The 23260-nt window shown below is 31.8% G+C and overlaps 2 protein-coding genes across 4 annotated transcripts in view; one reads left to right on the top strand and one right to left on the bottom strand.

The window, feature by feature from the left end:
- LOC143069419 (kinesin light chain-like) overlaps positions 1-23260 on the bottom strand; it is a 78156-nt gene that overhangs the window by 40648 nt on the left and 14248 nt on the right. For all 3 annotated transcript variants that reach the window (XM_076244037.1, XM_076244036.1, XM_076244038.1), the window contains exons 2-7: positions 21167-22088; positions 19339-19418; positions 16425-16653; positions 12608-12695; positions 2917-3018; positions 766-849 (exon numbers count right to left, since the gene is read on the bottom strand). In XM_076244037.1, coding sequence (XP_076100152.1) covers positions 766-849; positions 2917-3018; positions 12608-12695; positions 16425-16653; positions 19339-19418; positions 21167-22088 — 1505 coding nt within the window. The remainder of the gene's footprint in view (positions 1-765; positions 850-2916; positions 3019-12607; positions 12696-16424; positions 16654-19338; positions 19419-21166; positions 22089-23260) is intronic.
- Positions 6255-10538, top strand: LOC143069418 (uncharacterized). Its single transcript, XM_076244035.1, has 6 exons — positions 6255-7781; positions 8218-8615; positions 8786-8922; positions 9165-9310; positions 9718-9775; positions 10206-10538. Exons 1-5 carry the CDS (start codon positions 7642-7644, stop codon positions 9731-9733), a joined length of 837 nt encoding a protein of 278 aa, XP_076100150.1. The 5' UTR covers positions 6255-7641; the 3' UTR covers positions 9734-9775; positions 10206-10538.

The raw sequence follows: 23260 nt of genomic DNA, 5'->3' as shown, positions 1-23260 counted from the left end.
TTGAGTTGTTTTACATTGTCATTTCGGATCTTTTTATAGCTGACTATGCGATATGGGCTATGCCCTTTATTTTAAGACCGTACGATGACCTATAGCTGTAAAGTTCTGAGTCATTTAATCTCTTGTGTAGAGTTGTTTCATTGGGAATAATATCACATCTTTTTTATAAGACATTAGGATATTTTAATAAACACTCAATGATATCAATAAATAATTAATATGTCTGTAAGATAGGAAGTGGATTTTGTCTTTAGTTATTCAGGTCAATAGTTATCAAAGGTACCAGTATTATAATTTAGTACGCCAGACGCGCATTTTGTCTTCATAAGACTGATCAGTGATGCTCATATAAAACATTTATAAAGCTAAACAAGTACAAAGTCGAAGAGCATTGAGGATTCAAAATTCCAAAAAAGTTATGTCAAATACGGCTGAGGTAATCTTTGCCTGGGATAAAAAAATCCTTAGTTTTTCGAAAAAATCAAAGTTTTGTTAACAGAAAATTTATAAAAATGACCACATTATTGATAATCATGTCAACACCGAAGTGTTGACTACTGGGCTAATGATACCCTCGGGGACGAAACCTCCACCAGCAGTTGCATCGACCCAGTGGTGTAGTTATCAAAGGTACCAGGATTATATTTAAGTACGCCAGACGCGTGTTTCGTCTTCATAAGACTCATTAGTGACGCTCAAAATATTTGTCGAACGAATGTAATACAATGTTAATGACACTCTAGTTAGTTATTTGAAAACGTTTACCTCTTGATATTTTCCTTGATTTTGACATAAAAGAGCCAAGTTATTAAGCTGTTTGGCAACGTCTGGATGATCTTTACCAAGTACCTGTAAATACAATGTTAAAAGTTTATATGTTCCCAGTATTTAAACATACTATAGAAAGTTCATTATCTGATAAAAGATCTACATATCTACATTCAGTAGATAAAAAATACAGTATTTGAAGATTTTTGATTGAATTGTTTCATATCTAAGATTAAAAAAACTGTTATATTAATTTTAATTAAGTCAAAAGAAAATACACTGCAATCATACATTTTAAAATCTTTCACAGAAATTTGTGGGATCCTCACTTTTGAATTAACTAATTACAAATGCAAATTTTATATTTTGTATAACATATAATATGCTTTTGATTTAACCTGCAATTTGGTGTTCTACTATACAGATACAGCCCTTCAGATATCGCTATGCTGTATTTGTAAACTATACATTAAAACGTTTAATCCCGCTGCAAATGTTTGCACCTGTCCTAAGTCAGGAATCTGATGTACAGTAGTTGTCGTTTGTTTATGTAATATATACGTGTTTCTCGTTTTGTTTATATAGATTAGACCGTTGGTTTTCCCGTTTGTATGGTTTTACACTAGTAATTTTGGGGCCCTTTATAGCTTGTTGTTCGGTGTGAGCCAATGCTCCGTGTTGAAGGCCGTACTTTAACCTATAATGGTTTACTTTTTAAATTGTTATTTGGATGGAGAGTTGTCTCATTGGCACTCACAACACATCTTCCTATATCTAGATATCGCTTAAAAGTTCGCCCAGTGCCGGACTGAGTTTGTATGAACCTGCGTGACCTCAGAATGTGTATTGCAGTCGAATTCCAGTGACGTATTAATTGCGAATTAACGATTTCTTTTATACGTTCTGTTTGTTTTCAAACATTTCTTTGGAGCAATAAGAATCACACAAATTTACCGATAACATTCACACATGAACAGCAGTCTTATCTACGATGACAACTATCGATTTCAAAACTTGAATGTGTATGATTGTGTAACAAAATCAACCATGTCAATTTCAGCATGCATGTTTAGTGAATGTCGAATCTGAGACGTAGGACAACTCGTACACTCCTGTTTCAAATTGGACAATGTCTTGTTATTTGTTTTTACTATTGAAATTAGTTGTTATGTTAAAATAGATAGGTATTCACCTTGAGCAATGTATTATTGTTGACCATTCGAGATTCTATTTTTGCGAACCCGTTTTCGGCTAGGTTGTTATGTTAAAATAGATAATTATTCACCTTGAGCGATGTATTATTGTTGACCATTCCAGATTCTTTTTTTGCGAACCCGTTTTCGGCTGATTATGTAATTACTGTTTCCTATTACTACAAGGGCCTCAAGGGATTTCAAATCGAAAATAAATGCAAAACATGTGTTTTTGCGTCTTTCAAAACACAAATGATATACAGAATTAATTGCAGGATAAAGAAAATATCAGCTCGAAAATAACTGTTTAGTGTCTTCAAATATCTACTCGAAACAGGTGTAAAAGCTAAAAGCTCGCATACACCTTGTTTCCTAGCGTCGTACAAATACAGCTGATATTTGAAGACACTACACAGTTATTGTCTATATATTTACAGTCATAAAAAAAGTTGATCGCTTGAATAAAATGTAATAACTGAATATAATCAATTTGACAGCTCCATGCAAACAGAAAATACTTTCATTTTTCACATTCTTACTATGTCATTAATAACGGGTTTTTTTCTTATTTATAAAGCACGTTTACATAATAGTACTCCTTCTTTATATTGCACATTCTCACTATGTCAAAGATGGACGAAAGGTACCAAAGGGACAGTCAAACTCATAAATCGAAAATAAACTGACAACGCCATAGCTAAAAATGAAAAACACGAACAGACAAACAAAAGTACGCATGACACAACATAGAAAACTAAAGAATAAACAACATGAACGCCACCAAATACTATGGGTGATCTCATGTGCTCCGGAAGGGTAAGCTGATCCTGCTTCACATGTTACACCCGTCGTGTTACTTATGTTGCAATACTCTCGTGTTCTTTTATTTCTAAAGCACGTTTACATTAAGGTTCTAATTCTTTATATTTCACAGCCCCACTTTTCTAATACTCACTTTTTCTCTTATTTCTAAAGCACGTTTACATAAAGGTTCTGCTCCTTTATATTCCCCTCTCCTGCCATATAACACAGCCAAATTATTTAATGTTGCAGCTACCTGTTAAATGAACAAATTGTTAATGAAATAAGATGACATATTTAAACAAGAAATGCATAGTATAATGTTCTGATTGAAAGAATATGTACAACTAGTCAATTGTTTATCCCAGTAAAAGCCAGCCAACTGATTTTAGAAAGACAAAAATATTTCAAGATCCAAAGTCTTCCCTATACCAAAATACTGCATAACTGTTTTCCACTGTTCAGTCATTTACCGTAGTGCGGGATAATTTCGCGGGGTGTAAATTTTCGCTTATTTTTGCGGGTAGAACAAAATCGCCAAAATAAATTCTGCCAATTTAAAAATGCCCATGAAAAGATATTGATGAATACATTGAATCCTCTAAAATAACCGCTAAAATAATCCGTTTACCTTATTCAATAAAAATCGCGAAAGTTTACACCCGCGAAAATAACCCGCTACACGGTGATATGCTTTTTGTTTCCTAGTTTGTTGTTAACCTTTAACTTAAGGAACTCATACTTTTGTAAATTAATGAAGAATAGATTGAATTAAATTTTGCACCTTCCTATTTCCTGTAGTGACATTGTAAAATGATTTGTAACAAATTCAAAACAGGAGTGAACACTTTCATTTTTTTAATGGGTCATACACATTATTAAAAGGAACAAATACATTGCAAAATATCAGTGATAACTGAAGAATTGTTATTTGACAGTCCACATAATTTAATTCAAATTACGGGTAATGATTTTCAAATTATTAAGTATATAGGGTTTAATATATACAGGTGTATACAAGTGCGTCTATTTGTTCCATTATACTAAACATGTGTATGAAAATTACGAATAACCAATTAAATTTAAGGGCAATATTTAATCCCTTTAAACAAAATTTCAAATAAATTTGTAATCTGTATGTCAAATAAAGTGCAGTCCCAAATAACAACAATAAAATTTAGTCATTGGATTTCCTTTCCACACCAATGTAGAGATAATTTTATAACTATTTTGATAATTTATTGCCGTTGAAATTACCCAGAGATTTAGGTAAAAAATGTGAAACAACAAACATATTGAACTCCGAGGAAAATTCAAAACGGAAAGTAACTAATCAAATGCCAAAATCGTACGATAAAATACATCAAACAAATTGACAACAACTGTCATATTCCTGAATTGATACAGGCATTCTAAAATGTAGAAATTGTTGGTGGAACCTGGTTTTATAGTGCTAAACCTCTCACTTGTACGACAGTTGCATTCACTTCCATTTTATTTATTTGCGTGAACAAAACAGACAGAATAGGTAAAATTGTCGAAATACGGATACAGCCATCGTCACTGTGTCACAGTCTCAACAAAAACAATTAAATATGCATAATGCAGGGAACTTAAAGTGAAAAAGGATAATGCATATAAAAAAGGTCTAGCAGAATGATTTATCTAACTATCTTAACAACTAAAGCTATTTTTGTTAGACATTTTGCAAACTTTATGTATACTTTTAGAACTATATTCATTAAACTGAAACTATTTTAACACAAGAATTCATGCTTTGACAATAAATTCAACAAAACACATCTACATATACAATTTTTCTTACAAATGAAAAAAAGTTTAATCCATAATAGATAAATGGTAATAAAAAAAAATTCTACAGTTTTATTTTTTTATAAATTTCAGGCCCCCACTTTCCCCTTGTTAAATGAGAAGTTAAATTAGCAAACAATTTTAAAACATGAATGATTGCACACATTGAAATATCATGTATTCTCTAGGCAGTGATATTGTTAGCCTCAAATTACCGCCGATATTCGGCCTTTTCCCCTAGAGAAAATTCCCAATTACAAAAAAAAATGGCTTGAAATTCTTCCCAATTAGTTGTACATTTTCCCAAACAGTGATTGCATTTGTAGAAATGATGTGTAAATTTCGTATTCATGTTATTATTTTGATATGATTAAAGCGTTTTTGAGATCAAGGATTCTGATTCTGATCATTGGGGTGCTTGTAAAATGATTTGTGTAAAACACCAATCGTAACTACTCGGCCATTCTCGCTATGCAGTACAATAATATTTCTTCGTGCAACCAGAAAGGCCGAGTAGTTCCGATTGTGTAAAACACGTGTATGTACCGTCATTCTATTCGTTTCTTTCCCCTCCCACTAATGTTCCTTTCTGGTTAATCTTGTATCGTTTCTTTCCCTGCCCTCGAATGTTCCTTTCCAGTTGTTAAGAATGTCTCACAATTCAAAATATTACGTAAAAAAACTCAGTAAAAAAGACGGCAAAGGTTTACAGAAGATTGGAGATGTGTTCAAAAAAATTAATAAAGTTAATAAAGTCACTGATGAATCATCTGAAATAAAATCGGAAGTTGCTAAAGCTATTGAATATATTAGGCAGCAACCATTTGATTTTCTGGGGGGGCTATGGTTTTTTTTTCTGGACAATTTTTTTTTTCGCCTGCGGCGAAAAACAATCTATTTTTTTCGCGACAAGTCGAAAACAATTTTTTTCTTTCAATTTTAGCATTACATATAGTGGCAGCTGAGGGTGAAACAAACAATTTTTTTTTCTCAGAATCAAAAACAAATTATTTTTTTCTCCAAAAACTGGAAACAAACTTTTTTTCCCCAAAAAAACCATAGCCCCCCCCCCAGAAAATCAAATGGTTGCTGCCTTATTAAAGAAGTTTGTAAAACTAATGAAACAAATAACAGTTATCATGGCAATGTTGATAATGTTAATGATCAGTCTACAATTGAGAAAGTTTCTGCACCAACAGCTCTTTCTGAGACTTCAACAGCTGTCAGCGTCTGTGAAAGTGTTAGTCCTGTTGAGACTGAGTCTGTAAAGATTGATCAAAGAAAATTTTCATCTCAAAAATATGAGCACAAATATACCTGGCTTTACTTCTCTCATTCCAAAAATGGTTTTATGTGTAAAATTTGCGAGCTATTTGCACTTTCATCATCATCTACAAGGGCTTTTGTCTACAAAGGAGTTATCTTAGGTACCCACCCAACAAGGCAGCTTGAATCCCATGCAGAAAGTGTGTGTCACCAATCTTCTGTGGAAAGATATTCTTTTTCCAAATCAAATGTCAATGTCAGTCGTCAATTACGAGTCCAAGATGCAAAAGCCAAAGATCAAAATCGCTCTGTCGTGAAAAAACTTTTTCAGTGTGTAGACTTTCTTATAAAGCAAAAGTGGGCAGCTAGTAAAAACACGGAAAAGTTGGTTCGATTTATTGCCACATTGGGCGTTAAAGACCTGGAACAACATATCTCTTCATCTGAAGTAAAGTATCTGTCACAAGACTGTGTTATGCAGATGGTTCTGTGCATTTCTGATTTAATTGAACGTAAGCTTATAGCAGGTTTACAAGGCAAAGAATTTGCCTTGTTGGTTGATGAGTCGGCTGACATAGCTCACAGGAGCCAGCTGAGTATAATGGCTAGATTTCAAGTCAATGATGAAGAGGGGGTAAAGACACACTTTCTGGGATTTGCCCAATTAGGCAGAATGACAGCAGAAGCTATCATGAATGTTATTGAAACATTCTTGCTTGCTAAAGGGGTTTTGATGGAAAAGATCCGCTTCATGGGATTTGACGGGTGCAATACCATGAGTGGGGAAAGAACAGGTTAGTACTAAGCTATATTTCATTTTGTTATAAATGATTTCAAATTTGATTCACCTTATCATATATATGCCCATTAATTTATTATTACTTTATAAAAAAAATTGATATTCAGTTTTAAAAAATCAATCCCAGCATGAACAGTTTTAAAGTAAAAGGTTAACCTTGGTTCCTTGAAGTACCCCTTTTCCAAATAAATGTTGAAATAAAAGATAAGAGCAAAAAATTTACATGTAAAAACCTGTATTTTAAAGCACATATTATTTGTGACGTCCAAGTGTCAGTCACTGAAAATTTTAATCACAATTTAGTATACAATAACAATGATAACATATTCAACTTGCATAACAGGGATGAAGTTACACAAACTGAAGGGAGACTCAGAGTCAGAGTGAGACTGATTAAGAAACAAAATAGTAAAGCATTGAAAGTCATGTCATCCACACATTGAATTTTTATGCCCCACCTACGATAGTAGAAGGGCATTATGTTTTCTGGTCTGTGCGTCCGTTCGTTCGTCCGTCCGTCCGTCCGTCCGTCCGTCTGTCCCGCCTCAGGTTAAAGTTTTTGGTCAAGGTAGTTTTTGATGAAGTTGAAGTCCAATCGACTTCAAACTTGGTACACATGTTCCCTGTGATATGATCTTTCTAATTTTAATGCCAAATTAGAGATTTTACTCCAATTTCACGGTCCAATGAACATAGAAAATGATAGTGCGAGTGGGGCATTCGTGTACTGAGGACACATTCTTGTTTACTATTACTAGTAGTATATCTGTTCCTTTAGTTATAACTTTTTGATTATTTTTTTTCAAAAACATATCTGATTTATCATTATCTATTCATGACATAATTTATGTTTCAGGTCTACAAAGGAGAATACGCCATGTCAGCCCTTTTGCAGTATACATCAATTGAAGGAATCACAGACTTGCTCTTTGTCTTGCACATCTAATTAAGCAGTTTGAAATTCTGAAGGATGTTGATTCAGCACTTTTGTCTCTATGGAAGATGTTTGAATATTCACCGCAGAAGATGGCCGTGTTCAAAAACATTCAGACTGTTTATGGAAATGAACCTCTCGCTGTGATAAAAGCAGCTGCTACTCGGTGGTTATCTCATCTACATGCTTCTGCTAGATTTGTTTCAAGGTAATTATAATTTAAATAAACTTCCTTTTATTTTATGAAAGCTAATATGATCTCATAACTAGTATTACATGTATATTTATGATCAATGACATTGTCACAATAACACTACAACAACTTCAAGTGGGGATCAATAAAAATTGACTTATATACATGTATGTTTAACAGTTAGTTGTCATTTGTTTATATGAGTTTCTTATTAAGTGTTTCTCATTTATCTTTTTTTTACTATATTTAATATAGATCCATACTTTGACGTCCTAGAATAGTTAACTTCTATAATTGTGACTTGAATGGAGAGTTAACTTGTCTCATTCATGATTGATTGGCACTCATATCACATCTTCCTATATCTATTTAATATTGATAACCACAATGCCATTTATAATTAATGTTTTAAACGGCAAATTATTGACAAAAAAGATTCTTATTCTTTCAGATATGTGTGTATATTGGACACTTTGGATGCAATTTATGCTGACAAAAAGGAACCAGAGATCTACGGTTTACGCCTGATATTGACAAACAAGACTGTGGTTGCCACCATATTGCTTTTGTGCGACATTCTTAAACCTCTCAATTTACTCTCTTTGTATCTTCAAGCAGAAAATATCAACTTTACCTCCCTTCCACAGCATGTTAGAGCAACAGAAGATAGTTTGACTGGTCTTGTTGAAATTTATGAGCAAAATATGGACAACTTGGTAGACAGTGATACAGAATTTGCTAAATGTGAGCAGTTATTTGCAGAGATAACTGACAGAACTGTATTGGGGAGGAGAATGAGGATGGGACCAGACCCTGAACTTACTCCACAAGAGTATTTAACTAAGACAGGTACTTATTCATTTGTCAAATCTAAATATATTTTTAATTATGTTTTTATCTAGTTAATATCTATTACTTTGTTTTCCACTTGTATAGAATTATGAAAAAAATGCTGTATACAAAGTCACTAACGGTTAGGCATATTATATTTCTAAAAATGTATCTTTTTATACTGACAGGTATTCCACTAATTTACAGTTTGGTACAGGAAGTACAAGATGCTTTTAGTACTGGAGAACCCGTCTTGACTGGATTTAGCTTCTTGCACCCTGAAAACTTGCCACAAACTATTCCTGAGCTTCGAGAATATGGACAGGTAACAATTTGATATTATCTAATCTTATCATAGATTGAAATAATAATGATTTGAAAAAATAATTTATTACACTCTACTGTAATTTTTATTCTTAAGATATTACTATTGTGTCTCACTGACAAGAAACTGCAAGAAACATAGTTAGAAAATGAAATTGAGATATTGAAACCTTATCTACAAACTTTTAGTCTTAGTAGTTCAGGTTTTTAATAATCATTATTTATTGTTATTTAATTTTACAGACTGAGATTACAAGATTAGTAAATTTCTATGGATCCCCAAAGGAGGACAAGTTTAAAGGACACACAATCAACACACCAGGCCTTGTTGATCCTGTTGATCTTGAGACCCAATTGAAGAGTTTTAAAGTTCAGCTGTTTATGCTAAGGTATACCAAGGCAGTCACTCAAATAATTTATTCAATTCATTATTGTTTTCTTAATGTTTATATTTCAGTATGCATGTTGTTTGTTTTTTTCATTATAAATACAATTTATTTTCAGGGTATAAATGTAATTGTATTTATAATGTTGTTTATTTAAATTGTTTCTTTTATGATTATCTGAATTTTGAAATGTAGATTGATAATATTATTTGAAATTAAAAGTATATTCATTTAGATAAGAAGAATTTAAACAGAATTAAATATCAGTGACAAATGATCTGAAGTTTATTAAATTATAGTTTATGTATTAATATAACATGATCATGTATAATGACATTGAATACTTATACATTATTTTTCTTATTTTCTTGTTATGTTAATTTGTTAGTTCACTTCTTTTAATTTTACAGTTATGTTATATCCTAACAACTCATTGTTAATACAACTTTATCACAGTTAGCCAGACAGGTATATTGTTTTCATATAATTTATTGATCTTTAAAAGTAGTTACCATATGATATGTAATTATTTTAGCAGCAACTTTTTGACTTGACAATTTTAAGTTTTGTGAACAATCCAATCACAACCATGCAGTTTTTATTGATGATATTTTAACTGGTTAAATGATAAACTAAACTTTAACTGACTGTGTTATGTTATGTTATTTGACTGCAGTGCTTAAAAGCTAAATGATTTCTATTTTTTTTTTTAAATCAGCAATTTATCTTTTACCATTTCCAATTCAATTGTCAATGTTAAGTTCATGGACTAAATTGTAAAACATAATAAATAATTAAATATTGAGCTGAAAGTGAGGTCACTGTAACTAGTATCTTTATTAGTTTTACAAGTAAGTAAAGTTAAATTGAATAAAATGTATTTTTCTTCAATTCACAGAAGAAATGGACATACTACTACCTCTGCAGTATACAACCAGTTCCTGAGAGATGATGTTTTGAAGGAGTGCTTCCCTCTAGTGTACAAGATGTACTACTACTGCATGTGTATACCATCATCAACTGCAGTAGTAGAGAGAAGCTTCTCCTTAATGTCAAACATTCTTACTCCAAAAAGGAATAGGATGACTCAGCGAAATCTAGATGCAACCATGAGAATTTGCTCATTCAATCATCATTTAAATGACAACGACTTGAATGAGCTTGTTGATATGTTCAAAGGGTTGAAGGACAGGAAAATGGAGCTTTGAACATTAAAAATTAAAAACATGAACTGTTATGACTTGACTTATTAATTATATAAAGCTTAAAATTCAACTTTAAGTACTATTAATTCTTATTAAAAATTTCCCAATTTCCAAATAAACCGATGCATTTTCCCCAAAAAAAAGGGTAGAGGTAGTTTTGAAAAAAGACAACAATATCACTGCTAGGTATAATACCATCAAATCATAGTTGGTCACATCCGTTTGAGTACGTAAATAGATCGAAAAAATATTCCCTTGAATTTGAACAATATTGGATATCTCAAAGAACCATTATATTTTTATTTGGGATTTCTAAGAAATATTTTGGAAATTTGAGTTTACATGGTTACTAAAGCGTGTACTAAAGTGAAAAAAGGGGGAAATTTCATCGGTTTACTTCCAGTGATGGTTATTTTCTTATATGTAATGAAATGTTATGTAATTTTTTTCTATAGTACTGGACAGGATAAAACTTTACTCATGCAAATTATTTCTTTATTTGAAAAAAAGAAAAAATTTTGCACTATTTTTGAAAAATGCAAATTAAACAAAGACTAATAAGGGAAAATCAATAATAGTGTTACACCTCTAAGAAATTAACAACAACATCAGTTGTTATAGGTTACCATAGCTCTCTGAATAAATTGAGTACAAAATAATAAATAGTCCAAATAAACACAAAAATAAACAGGTAATCCGCGTAACACCACCTGTACATTGTATAAAATTTTTACACAATTTTTTACTCTTTTCTTTAAAAGTTTTCCATTGGTTAGAATATATTAATGGAAACAAAATATTTCAAAGAAAGTAAGTGCAAATCTGCAATTAAAAAAATTAATTAAATGTTCATACTTTAACAGAGAACAATTTGTGCTGAGATAAATACTTTCAGAATGTCTTGCATAGTAAATGATTTACATAAAAAAAGAATTAATGTCAATGAGACAACTTTTCACAAGAGACTAAATGACACATACATTAACAGGTATATGTCACCGTACATCCTTAAACAATGAACAAAGCGCATATCACATAGACAGCTATACAAAGCCCCGAAATCACAAATGTAAAACAATTCAAACGACAAAAATAACGGCTCATTTTTTTATAAAGCAGGAAAAGAGGTGCATAGATTGATTAATGTCTTCTTAAAGGGGCACTAGCAACGAAATATATAAAAAATCAAAAGTATATTTTTTATATATATATATTTCGTTGCTAGTATGTTGTTTTTTGTTCAATCATTAATGAAAGTGAAATAGTGAAATAATAATTTGCTTTAATTAGCTAAAATGGTTCAATTTTGTTAAATTAAGCTAATAAACATTGAAAATGAATTAATTCGATCTCATTAAATCCGTATTCATGTGAACTCCAATTTAACCCCGTAGGAAGAGATATGATATCGTATCCATTGTCCATGTACGGGTTTTAAAAGAAAAGAGTGTCACCATTAAAAGTGAAACAAAGGTAAATAATTTGATTAACTGATTCGATCCACACAAAATTATTCTTTTAAAGGGGAAAACGACGATAAACATATTTTTTTACTCTATAATAAAAAAATTGATAGACCTATAAAAATCAAATTGCACGAGTTGCTTAATCTATTTATATCTATGTTTATGTTAACATCGCTTATCTGGTCATAGTAGGTCAACTCGATAGTGAATTATATGGCGTCTTGGTTAAATTCAAACGAAACGAAGCTACATCTTATTGAGACGATGTCTTGTGAATTGTTTATTTTATACTTTTGATAGTTTGGAAAAATGTTTTACATTGCTATAAATAAAATATGAGAATTTAAGTCAAATCGGTGAACATGAATTTGGCAGCTAGTGCCCATTTAAGAGAAAAAAATGAAACGGTATCAAATAACAAATTCGTAATATTAAAGAATTCAAAAAAGTAATTAAGTTTAAGAGGAACCAGAAATTGTTGGCGTCTTGAATTGAAAAGATATTTGAAGTAAAGAATAGCTGTCTTAATGAGATGAAAATAACTTGAGTAATACGAGAGAATGACAATGTACAGGTGGTGTAGTACAACATGAACCAACATTAGTTATACATGCAGTACAAGAACTCACCGCTGGGTGATCATTTCCTAACGTTTTCTCACGGATGCATAAAGCATCGTTCAACAGGTTTGCAGCTTCTTTATATTTTCCTTGGTCTCTGTAAATTTCAAATCACACATTGAATACATTAATATCACTATGATGTTTTACAGAAAGGAGAAAAACTTATTTTCGTATTGATTTGAAATCAAATAAAAATGATCACAAGATTTTTACGAAAAACTTAAGTTTTGTGTTAAACTTAAGTTTGTGTTGCGTCCAACAATATTGATTGTGTCAATCAATATTCTTTCAACAGTTTAAAGGGAAGATCAACAGCTCATACATGTTTACATAAAATAACATATTCTGGAGAGAAACAAAGTCTTATGAGATTTGGATCAAACAACCATATGTAAATGGTTCTGCTAAATTTACATTTGATTTACGTAAAAGTGTATAACATTTTTACATATATATAATAACTGATGAAGTGAGTTTTAAAAGCACCAGAGGTACAAACCTTGTGATATGTTGTAAATTAACTGATTCAGAAGTATTATATCAGTTTGCCTACAACATAATGACTGGTCGACTTTTACAGATTCCTTGCTGTTGATAATGCATTTATCCTTTAAATATTTCTGATATACATGTTCTTTCTTTAGCATTACCAATTTGTGCTAACAGAAAAGGTTACACTGTAAATTTTTCGATGCTTTGTGATAGGTTTATTATTCACAAATTTCAGCGTTTAATAAATTTATTTCATTCGCGTATTTGCTTTTTCCACCATGTACAACTATAAACCCGCTGGTTTTTTTTTATATTTACACATGTGTTACAGTCATGAGGAAACAGAACTAATAATGTAATAAGGCATTAGTGTTGCCTAAGAACATAGCTATGTACACAGTATTTGTGATTTATTATTACCCAGAGACAGGAAAAAGACTAGAAAATATGTTAAGTTCAAAAACATAAAAAAAAATCTATAATCATCTAAAACAGAGAAAAAAATGTTGACCGTTCAGCCAATTTAAATAATATTTTAAAGACTGCTCCCATTATTAGTGTATGTAAAGTGCAAATCCTGAAATTCCATTTTCACTGTATATGCCATAAATTTCTGATGTAGAATGATAAATATTCAGACAAAAAATTGATGAATTTTGAAGAAAATGAGGACAAATAGTTCAAAAGTATATATTTGGAAATGAATAATGCAAGAAAGACAATGTAAGATATGCGGAATGGTTTTTATTCCGCCTGGGGCCATTCAGGTGTGAAATATATACAAAAATAGATTAATATTTAGGGCGTTTCACGAACAGATCGTGCAGGTTGTCAAAAACTTGCAGGGAAGATGTAGATGCAGAAAAATGTTTATTTCAACACAATTATTAATGTTGGATAACGTAGAATACATGTAGGTTTCGTCATTTAGTTTGTTCATATTGAACTAAATTCCACTATGATACTTTCTTTATGCGAGTCATGTTTACTGTCGAATAATGATACTTTACTTTCATTTTCACTGTAGGGCGATTCATTAGTATTGTATACGCAGTGCATTTTCACTGTATAAATTTTATGATTTTTTTCTATATTAAAGTCTTAATATAGCTGACCTGCTCAAACAATAGTTAAAGTAAGAAAATGATTTGGTAATGCTTACTTTTTGAGGGAAAGTTTGATTTTAACTCCAACAATTACTATTTATTTCATTAAATTTCTTATTAATTCGTCGGAATATATGTTTGGTTATATTTATCCAATTCATTAGACACTTCATCACTAAATACGTACATTTGTAGCTTAGACCGAAATGGTATCGGACTAAAAGGGATAAAAACACACTACTTTTCTAATATGTTTTATAAATTTCTTCTTGACCTATTTCAATGGGGGCGTATTGCATATCCGCTAATTTTTTTAAACCCCAATACTACGTTTTAAGTAATGATTTATTTTTTCTGAATAGTTACTTTTTTCTGGAAAATTAAGATATTTATTTGCGGAAACGTCATCTTTTTTCCGAATAAGTAATGCCAATTTGCGGAAATGTAAAATGCCGTTAATAAGATATAATATGCTACATCTAACCGTGAAGTTAAATTTTTTTATTTTTGGTCCAGTTTTTATTTGTCCCACAGTGTTCAAAATTAAACTTTTTTTATTTGAATAAATATTCTTAAATAGGTTGAATCCAAATATGTTTTTTTTTAAATTTTTGGACCATTTTTCAAGTTTGTTTCTTATACAGTAAAAAACATGCAAGCAACAACCGAGTCAAGGAAAATTCTTTTACCAAAAACTGTCTTTCCTTCAGAATATGGATATTGAAGCAGTTGATGGCTCAACAGTAGAAGAGGCAAGTGAAGATGAATCCCAGAACAAAACATCTAAAGTTAAGAAGGGGTCTTCATACCAATGCACTTCTTGTTCTTTCAAGACTAAATGGGTAGCTAGTTTGTACAGGCATAGGAAGATCCACACTAATGAGTAACACAAATGCGATCAGTCTGAACAAAACTTCAAGACATCGCACTTCTCAATGAGCATAAAAACTTCAGACATGGAGAAGGCCTGATCTGTACTGATTGTTCCAAACACTTCAAAAGTAGAGCTGGTCTGGCTTACCATATGCAGAAAGTAATAGTAGCTTTTAATCACCATGATCACACCTGCCCAATTCTACAAAAACAGCACTTTGATGACCAGGTCATCAAACACCTGAACAACCAGCTGTATAAATGTAGGAAATGCGAGAAGCAGTTTGTGTACAAAAATAATTTGAAACAACTTGCACCAAGTTGCAAAAATGAAAACAACAACAAGTAGCAGTGTGATTTATGTTTACAGGAGTTTGCAACTACAAAAGGCCTAGCGAATCGCAAACCAGGCAAACATGGCAATACAGTTCACATATGCCAATACTGTTGGAAAACGTATAAATGGCCAGCCAGTCTTTATAGACATATAAAAGTCATGAATAGATATAAAAATTAAAGTATCTTTAAAACTACGTTTTTTCATTTGTTGCAAGTCCATTTATCATATTAATCTACAATAAAAATTCCTCGCATCTTCGAAAATTCTACATCAGAAATAATTGCACATACAGTGATAATTCATCGCATCTATAGTTAAAATGGGTCGCTTTTAATGATCGATATTCTATATTATGTTGCATTTATAATACATATTTGCAGTTAAATACTGTTATTGTACATTAAAAAGACATATCACAATGAAAATTTGTTTAAACTTAGTTAAAAATCTCTTATTTTGGTATTTTCGAAACGTAAACAAATACAATTTTCCCATGATCTTTTATTCTACAATAGGCATAGTCACATACGACAGTGAAAATGATCTAATTTGATTCGCACTTTATATATACTGATTATGGGGCAAAAATCTTAATCTGGCATATATCTTAGATATATCATGTTATAATGAACAAGGTATTAAGTTTCAAGTTGATATTATGCCAACTTCATTTTGAATTATCTTCAACAAAAACCAAAACTTTACCCTGATATAAAAAAGACTAAAAACAGTATGCCCTGTTACCTTTACTGGGGCATACAAATCAATTATACACATGATCTGAAGACGTGAGTACCACGGAACAAATTAGTATGGCTCCAAACATAAGAATACTAATGTTTTCAATGCATCTAATGTAATGTAGTTTTAAAAAACATTTATAATGGCTTTTTTAGTCACTGATAAGTCTTATGTAGACGAAACGCGCGTCTGGCGAATTAAATTATAATCCTGGCTCCTTTGATAACTGTTTAATACATTTCAGCAATATTTTTAAAATCTTAAACTTTACCTGTATATAAGAGCCAATATATTTAACATGGTAGCTACATCAGGATGATCGTGGCCGCTGGTCTTTTCTAAATCTGTTAATGTTTGTTGGCATAGGGGTACTGCTACTTCGTATCGTCCTTGTGAGGCATACTGGATGACTAGGGTGTGAAGGGTACGTAGCCGAGCTGGGATTTCATAACCATCGCTTGCAACTTGGGCCATTGCATTAGGTTGGTGTGGAGATAGGACTGACATGTGGTAATATAAAATCATGCCATATCATGAAATTGTATAGACAACAAAAGTGACTAGATGCTCTCAAGAGCCTGTATCGCTCACCTGACTCTACTTGGGTTTTTGAAATCATATAAAATGTGGCTACAAAGTTACAAAACTTGGTCGGCACCTCGTAAGGAACATTCATGCTATGTTGGGTTTCATTCCATTCGGTGGTTCTCTAAAAGAATACTTTTGTATGCATTTCCCATAAGTTCCTATGTTAAACTAAACCCCCCGCTGGCAGCCATCTTGGATGATGGATCGGCTATAAAGTAACAACACTTGGTCAGCACCTCATAAGGAACATTCATGCCATGTTTGGTTTCATTCCATTCAACGGTTCTCTAAAAGAAGTCATTTGTATGCATTTCCAATAGGGTCCTATGTTAATCTAAGTCCCCCGCTGGCGGCCATCTTTGGTGATGGATCAGCTACAAAATAACAACACTTGGTCAGCACCTCATAAGAAACATGCATGCCATGTTTAGTTTCATTCCATTCAGTGGTTCACTAAAAGAAGTCATTCGGCCCAGGTGAGCTAAAAAGTTGGTTAAAAATTTAGTTTGAAGGGGTTGTTTAGCCCGGTGACTGAATTGCGCTAACCCAGTTTTAATTAGCGTTGGGCGTTTGTCTTCCTGCGGACAGCGTTTCAGTTTACTAGCACTATAAAGTCTCAATATAAGTAGCACTAGCACAAAGCAGTCAAAATTTTACATACACCCTTTAGTTTTTTATTCGTTCTATTTTATTTTATTTACTTCACATTTTTTTAAGTACATACAAAACATCTTACTAATTATTTTTGCAAAATTCACATTCAAAAATTTAGGTTATTTCGGTTTATACAAAATATTTGGCAACTAAATTCACATACACAATTTGGCATATCAAAATTATCGGCTCTTTACTTGCTGCTGAACTACCATGACAACGTTGCTGCCGTTCACTGCTGTTTGCTTGGTCTAGCTTCCCTCCTGTTCCTACTTCTGGTGGCTCCGTGTTTATTAATTATTTATTTTTGCGTATATTTTTATTTTATTTTATGTTTTATTAAAAAAAATCATTTTTATATTATTTCATTTTATTCATTTTCAAATACCTTTCTTTCTTTATTAATTTATTAATGTAATATACTTATTTTTGCTCTTTATTATTTTTTTATATACTAAGTATATGAAATTTTATTTTTCATTCTAAATTATGTCAATTACCACATGGTAAAAATAAAATTATTTAATGCTCAAAAGGCGCAAGCCAGGGCCGACCGTACAAGGCCTGTATAGCCAGTCAATGTCGTTAAAATTTCCAATTGTTGTAGCCCGCTGTTGGTGTGTGTATAGCACATTGTTGAAAGCGTCGATAGAATGGTTTTTGTGATAAAGTTTTACACGTATATCAAAGTAATAATACATACAAACCAACAGTTCTTGTTTAAATTAAACTTTATGGTAGTTTCAGCTAAGTTTCAGATCGCAAGTTAGGTTGAACTCAGTGCCTACCGGCAAAGTCAACCCGACTACATTCTTGATGTTCCTATTAGTCAGGAGTCTATTAATCAGTGTTGGTTATGTGTTGTTGAAAATATTTGCGTTCATTCATTGTTTTATCATTGGTTCTCCCTTTGAATTATTTCAAATATTGTAATACTGGAACTTTTTAAAGACTACCAGAACGTTAAAAGTTTTGTCCTTCAAGGAAAATCATACCGTTACTAAATAGTTGTTTACACCCATTTCATTTGGTCATGTTGGAATTTTTTATTATTTTTTTACAATCATACCACAATTCCCTAATTATACCGTATTTGCTATTGCTCTGTCTGTACTTTTTTTGTTCTGTTTTTTTTTTATGGAGGAAAATGGATGCACATAACGAGTTACAGAATCTCGAAATGAGAGATCAATATAGTCTATGACTTTATCAAGTCTAAACAGCAAGTATCGTGTTTAATAGAATGTTTGATGATCATGATTTTTAAATTAAAAATGTATTGAAAAAATTTGAAATTTCGAGACCTGGAAATTCTCGATAGCTGTGACCCAAAAAAAAATTCTTTACTGTTCCTTTTCAGAATGTATATACATGTACATTTGTAACATAAAGTCATTCAGTGCCAACGCTATTCTGATTTATTTCTGTAATATATTGCCTCTTGTTTAAGTTATCGGTGTCTTAACATAGACACGGGCATCCTTACAGTTATATAAAAAAGTAACTATTGTCAGATCATTTCATCTTTGTCATTTTTGTTTGCTTCTATTTTTTCAGTGCAGGGAGACATCTTTGTTTTTATTTATATTACTTTTTCTGACAGAAATAGGCTTTGTTAACGTTGTTGTTAATGATTTTTTGTTTCTGATTGGATAAAAAAAAATACTATTCAGTTCAGAATCTGAAAAAGCTGATAGATTAAAGGTACCGTACGCCCATCCGGTTTTCGTCATTTATCCAACGTGTTTGTCTAAAGATTGCCTCACAGATATTCGTTTCTATCTATCATTGAAATCCTTTGGTACTAAGCATACCTGACATTACATTTTTATTGATCAGCAATTTAAAGATATATTTCTATCTACTCCTCTTAAAGTAGAACTGTTTAATATATCGTTGTTTGCTTTAGTTTACCTTATTTTATATTTTGCTTAATAAAGTACCTTCTGCCTGGTCGTTATCACCATCATCAGGAAAACCGGAAGACTGTAAACTGTTGATGTTTTTTTTCTCAGGTTCCAGACTGCACAAACAAACAGATGTATTAGAACAAGAACCAACTTGCCTCTTACGCTTCATAACACGATTGGAAAGAATTAAAAAACACGTAATTTTCATGCGCGAGAAGCACTTTTCTGGATTTAACTTCATCAGAAACGAATATTTAAAAATCAATAATTTATTATAGCCTAAACAGTTCAAGATCTATATGACCAAACAGGACATCAAAAAGCTTAATTTATCTTAGGTCAACTTTGCCTGAGGGAGTTGAAACCTTTTAAGAGTACTTACAGACATTTTTAGAAAGGTTTGTTATAAATCATTTACTGACTACTGAGCTGATGATACCCTCGGAGACTGATAGTCCTCCAGCAGAAGTATCGACCCAGTGCTGTTAAGAATTAAAACAACACGTTATAAATTTCACAAACTAATATTTAAACGTTAAACGTTCAATAATGATTTGTCATATAGGTGCAATACTCAAAATGAGATATTTTAAGTAACAAAAATAAATAAATAAAATATGAAAACTACTCATTGACAAACTGATCTCAGCAAACGATAATTTGAGTTATCTTTGTCAATCTGATATTGCTGATGAAATTTATCTTCTATCTATAGTTACTGTTATAGTTTATTTAGAGATTAGGGGACATTAGAAAACTTGTCTAAAAAGACCATAAACTCATGCAAGAATCTTATAATCTTTTTAATCAAAACATTGCCATTTTTGTAGATTTTCTATAGCTAAATACCATTCTGCTAATGTTTACTATTTTTGTATTCTAGTTTTCAATTTTGGAAGATAAGGCTCAAAATTCTCAAAAATGAGGCCAATATTGGCCATTATAGCCCTTTATCCTTTGGGAATTCCTTAAAACAAATGATATCTCTAAAATTTTAAAGACACCTTGTTGCAGTAAAATAGTCAGATATGTTTGGTGTAAATGTATATGATAATAGTACATAAAATTAAACTAAATTCAGTGTTTTCATTTCAAAACAATTTGATCGAAATTTTATATAAAATGTCCAACTAAGTCAAATGTGCCGACCTCGATTCAGCTTTTTCAGAAGAGTTGTTTTGTTTTGTATTTTTGTTTTTCAATATTTTATATAGGTATTAGGAAGTGCATTAAATGTATGTGTTGAAATTTAATGTTATAAATTGCATACGTCCGAAGCACTTTCCTGAATTTACCTTCATCACTCAGAGAACTGAAAAACCTTTACATTTTTCAATTTCTTCGGATGAACCGAACCTTAAGTCTTTGTTATCAAATTAAACAATGACCTCGTTAGAACTTGTACAATTATGTACGTACGTGATCAGTCCATTCAACTTCCGATCGTTTATAGTGCGTGTGTTCCATATTCGCAAATGTGCTAGGGTGGGTTTGAAAATTTATGTACGGTTGAAGGTTAGAATTGACCAATCACAACGATCGTTCCTAATTTAATCTATTAAATAAAAAAAAGTTTTTTTTGATTGATTATAACGCATGACCTTTATTAAAGCTTGGCCGCAGTTAAGTATATATTCGGATAACTTGTTTTATTAAATGTTTTTTATCTTTACTTGTTTTACTTAATTTTTTTTACTGCAAATTTTGTATTTATTCTGCTGGTAAATGTTTATTGTTATCGATTTCATCGTACACGTAAAGAAGTATGTGATAACATCCAAAATATAGAAATCAAGGGGATGGTCTGAGATAACTATGGGGACAGTTTGTTAAAATTTTGATATTATCAAATGTTTCTTACCTACTGGTAAGTCCAGTGTTCCCAACTTTTGCCATCTGGTATGTGGTTTTACTCTTCAACTCTTTCAGTACTACCTTGGAATCCATCTTGATAATTGTCACATCAAGAAGGCCAGAGATTATATCTCCAATATAATCCTTCTTCTTTATCATTATATCTGTCTCCTTCATTGCCTGTGCATTCAACATATCCCTAGTTGAATCCATATCGCCAAACACAATGTCTTCTATTTGTTTCATTACAAGAAACATTTGTGTATCAGTGCCGCACAGTTTCAGCTGAGTTAGATTATTTCGGTATTCCGCTATCACTTTTCTTTTTTTATCAAGTTCTAATAAAACTTTTTCTATTTCAATTTTCTGATTCTGGAGAGATATTTCAAATTTTGATTGAAGTTCAGTTTCAAGAGCATTCAACATTTCATCAATTTCTTCTCTGATTTTGCCCATTTTTGACATGACGTCCGATTTACTATCCAGTTGCTGCAAATTATTTTTGCGGTTTTCTGTCAAAGTTTCGATGTTTTCCAAAGCAATGTCAATATTCTTATCAAGGTCGTCCAATTTTTCTGAATTCTTTATATCTCGTACAAATGTGTGGAAAAGAGTTATTCCCAAACAGCTAGGATGATGTATGGCAGCGCATTCGGAACAGCATGGTGTTTCATGACTTGGGCAATATAACTCAAACGGGCTATCATGAATATGGCATTCTGTCTGCAATGTTGAGATAAAAGTTGGTTCTGTTTCAGATATCTCCACAGGGACAACAGAATGATTTCTCGATACTTTGATTGCCTTGTGGTTCTCATAACATTCGACACAAAGACCTTCTTCACATGATATACACCAAAATTGTGGAAGCCTCTCCCTGTACCTTATCTGACAAGGGCCACATTTAAGGTTTGTTAATCCAGATATATCTAAAAGTATATAATATAGCTTGAGTTGTTTATGAAACAGATTCATAAAAAATTGTTTTGTTCATGTGCATTATCAAATTTATCATATACCAGAATTAAAATTTTATATTTACGTCAGACGCGCGTTTTGTGTACAAAAAACTCATCAGTGACGCTCGAATCCAAAATTATTTTTGAAAAATAATAAAGTACGAAGCTGAAAAGCATTGAGGACCAAATTTCATAAAAGTATTGCCAAAAACAGCTAAGGTAATCTACTTCTGAATTAGAAAAGCCTTTTTTTTTTTTTTGGGGGGGGGGGGTATTTTTCAAGATGAAACATGTGAAATTACATAATACAGTATTAGGCACAAAGTATAAAGAGTCAAACTGAACTTGTTAGATCGATCAAATCCTTATCAAGTGTCATAGTAAGATATAGATATTACAATTGATTTTGTGAATTAAAATGCTGCTTCTAACAACTGCCAATTCTCATCCATTTTTACACATTTTGTACACACCTAAACTGTAAAAGATGATAGCTTATATTAAACTGTTTCTCCTTTATCTCAATAACTATAGATGGACCAGACTCATATTCTTCGATGACAGTTTTGATGTCCCCTTTCACTTTTTCAATAAAAGCTTCCCTCAAAGACTGTTATTAAATTGCCATGTACCATAACCTCTAACTGGCTCATAAGTCTCAAATGAAGAAGTACTGGAGAATGATCTGATCTATAGAAAAGGGACGAAATATACGAGAGATAGTCAAACTCATAGATGGAAAATAAACTGACAACGCCTTGGCTTAAAATAAAAGGACAGACATACAAATAATAGTACAGAAGACACATCATGGAAAACTAAAGAATAAGCAATACGAAACCAACTTAAACTGGAGGTGATCTTAATTGCTCTTGAAGGGTTATAAGATCCTGCTTCACATGTGACACTCGTCGTGTTGCTTATGTTATTACAAATCCGGTATATAGTCTCATTCGGTAGGGCACAATCTTGAAATGGGAAGGGTAATGTAGTTACGACATAAGAAACATATCCGATATCATCTGTGAAACGGTTATTCCATTAAGGTCAGACAACTCGTAATGGCGTTCGTAAAATTTACTTAGGAATGATTTCAACTTCACCATTTGGAACTCTTGGTTTTATAGCTTCCTTTTGAGTAG

The sequence above is a fragment of the Mytilus galloprovincialis genome, chromosome 3 (genome assembly GCF_965363235.1).
Source record: "Mytilus galloprovincialis chromosome 3, xbMytGall1.hap1.1, whole genome shotgun sequence".
NCBI lineage: Eukaryota > Metazoa > Mollusca > Bivalvia > Mytilida > Mytilidae > Mytilus > Mytilus galloprovincialis.
Note: the sequence above shows the minus strand (reverse complement) of the source record. Positions and strands in the feature narration are given on the sequence as shown.

What these genes read in the sequence shown, in the direction of transcription:
- LOC143069418 (XM_076244035.1), top strand. Translation starts at nt 7,642, where the DNA reads ATGTTTGAATATTCACCGCAGAAGATGGCCGTGTTCAAAAACATTCAG. An exon ending in TCTGCTAGATTTGTTTCAAG is followed by an intron (nt 7,782 to 8,217) that starts GTAATTATAATT and finishes TTATTCTTTCAG; the next exon opens with ATATGTGTGTATATTGGACA. An exon ending in AGCTTCGAGAATATGGACAG is followed by an intron (nt 8,923 to 9,164) that starts GTAACAATTTGA and finishes TTAATTTTACAG; the next exon opens with ACTGAGATTACAAGATTAGT.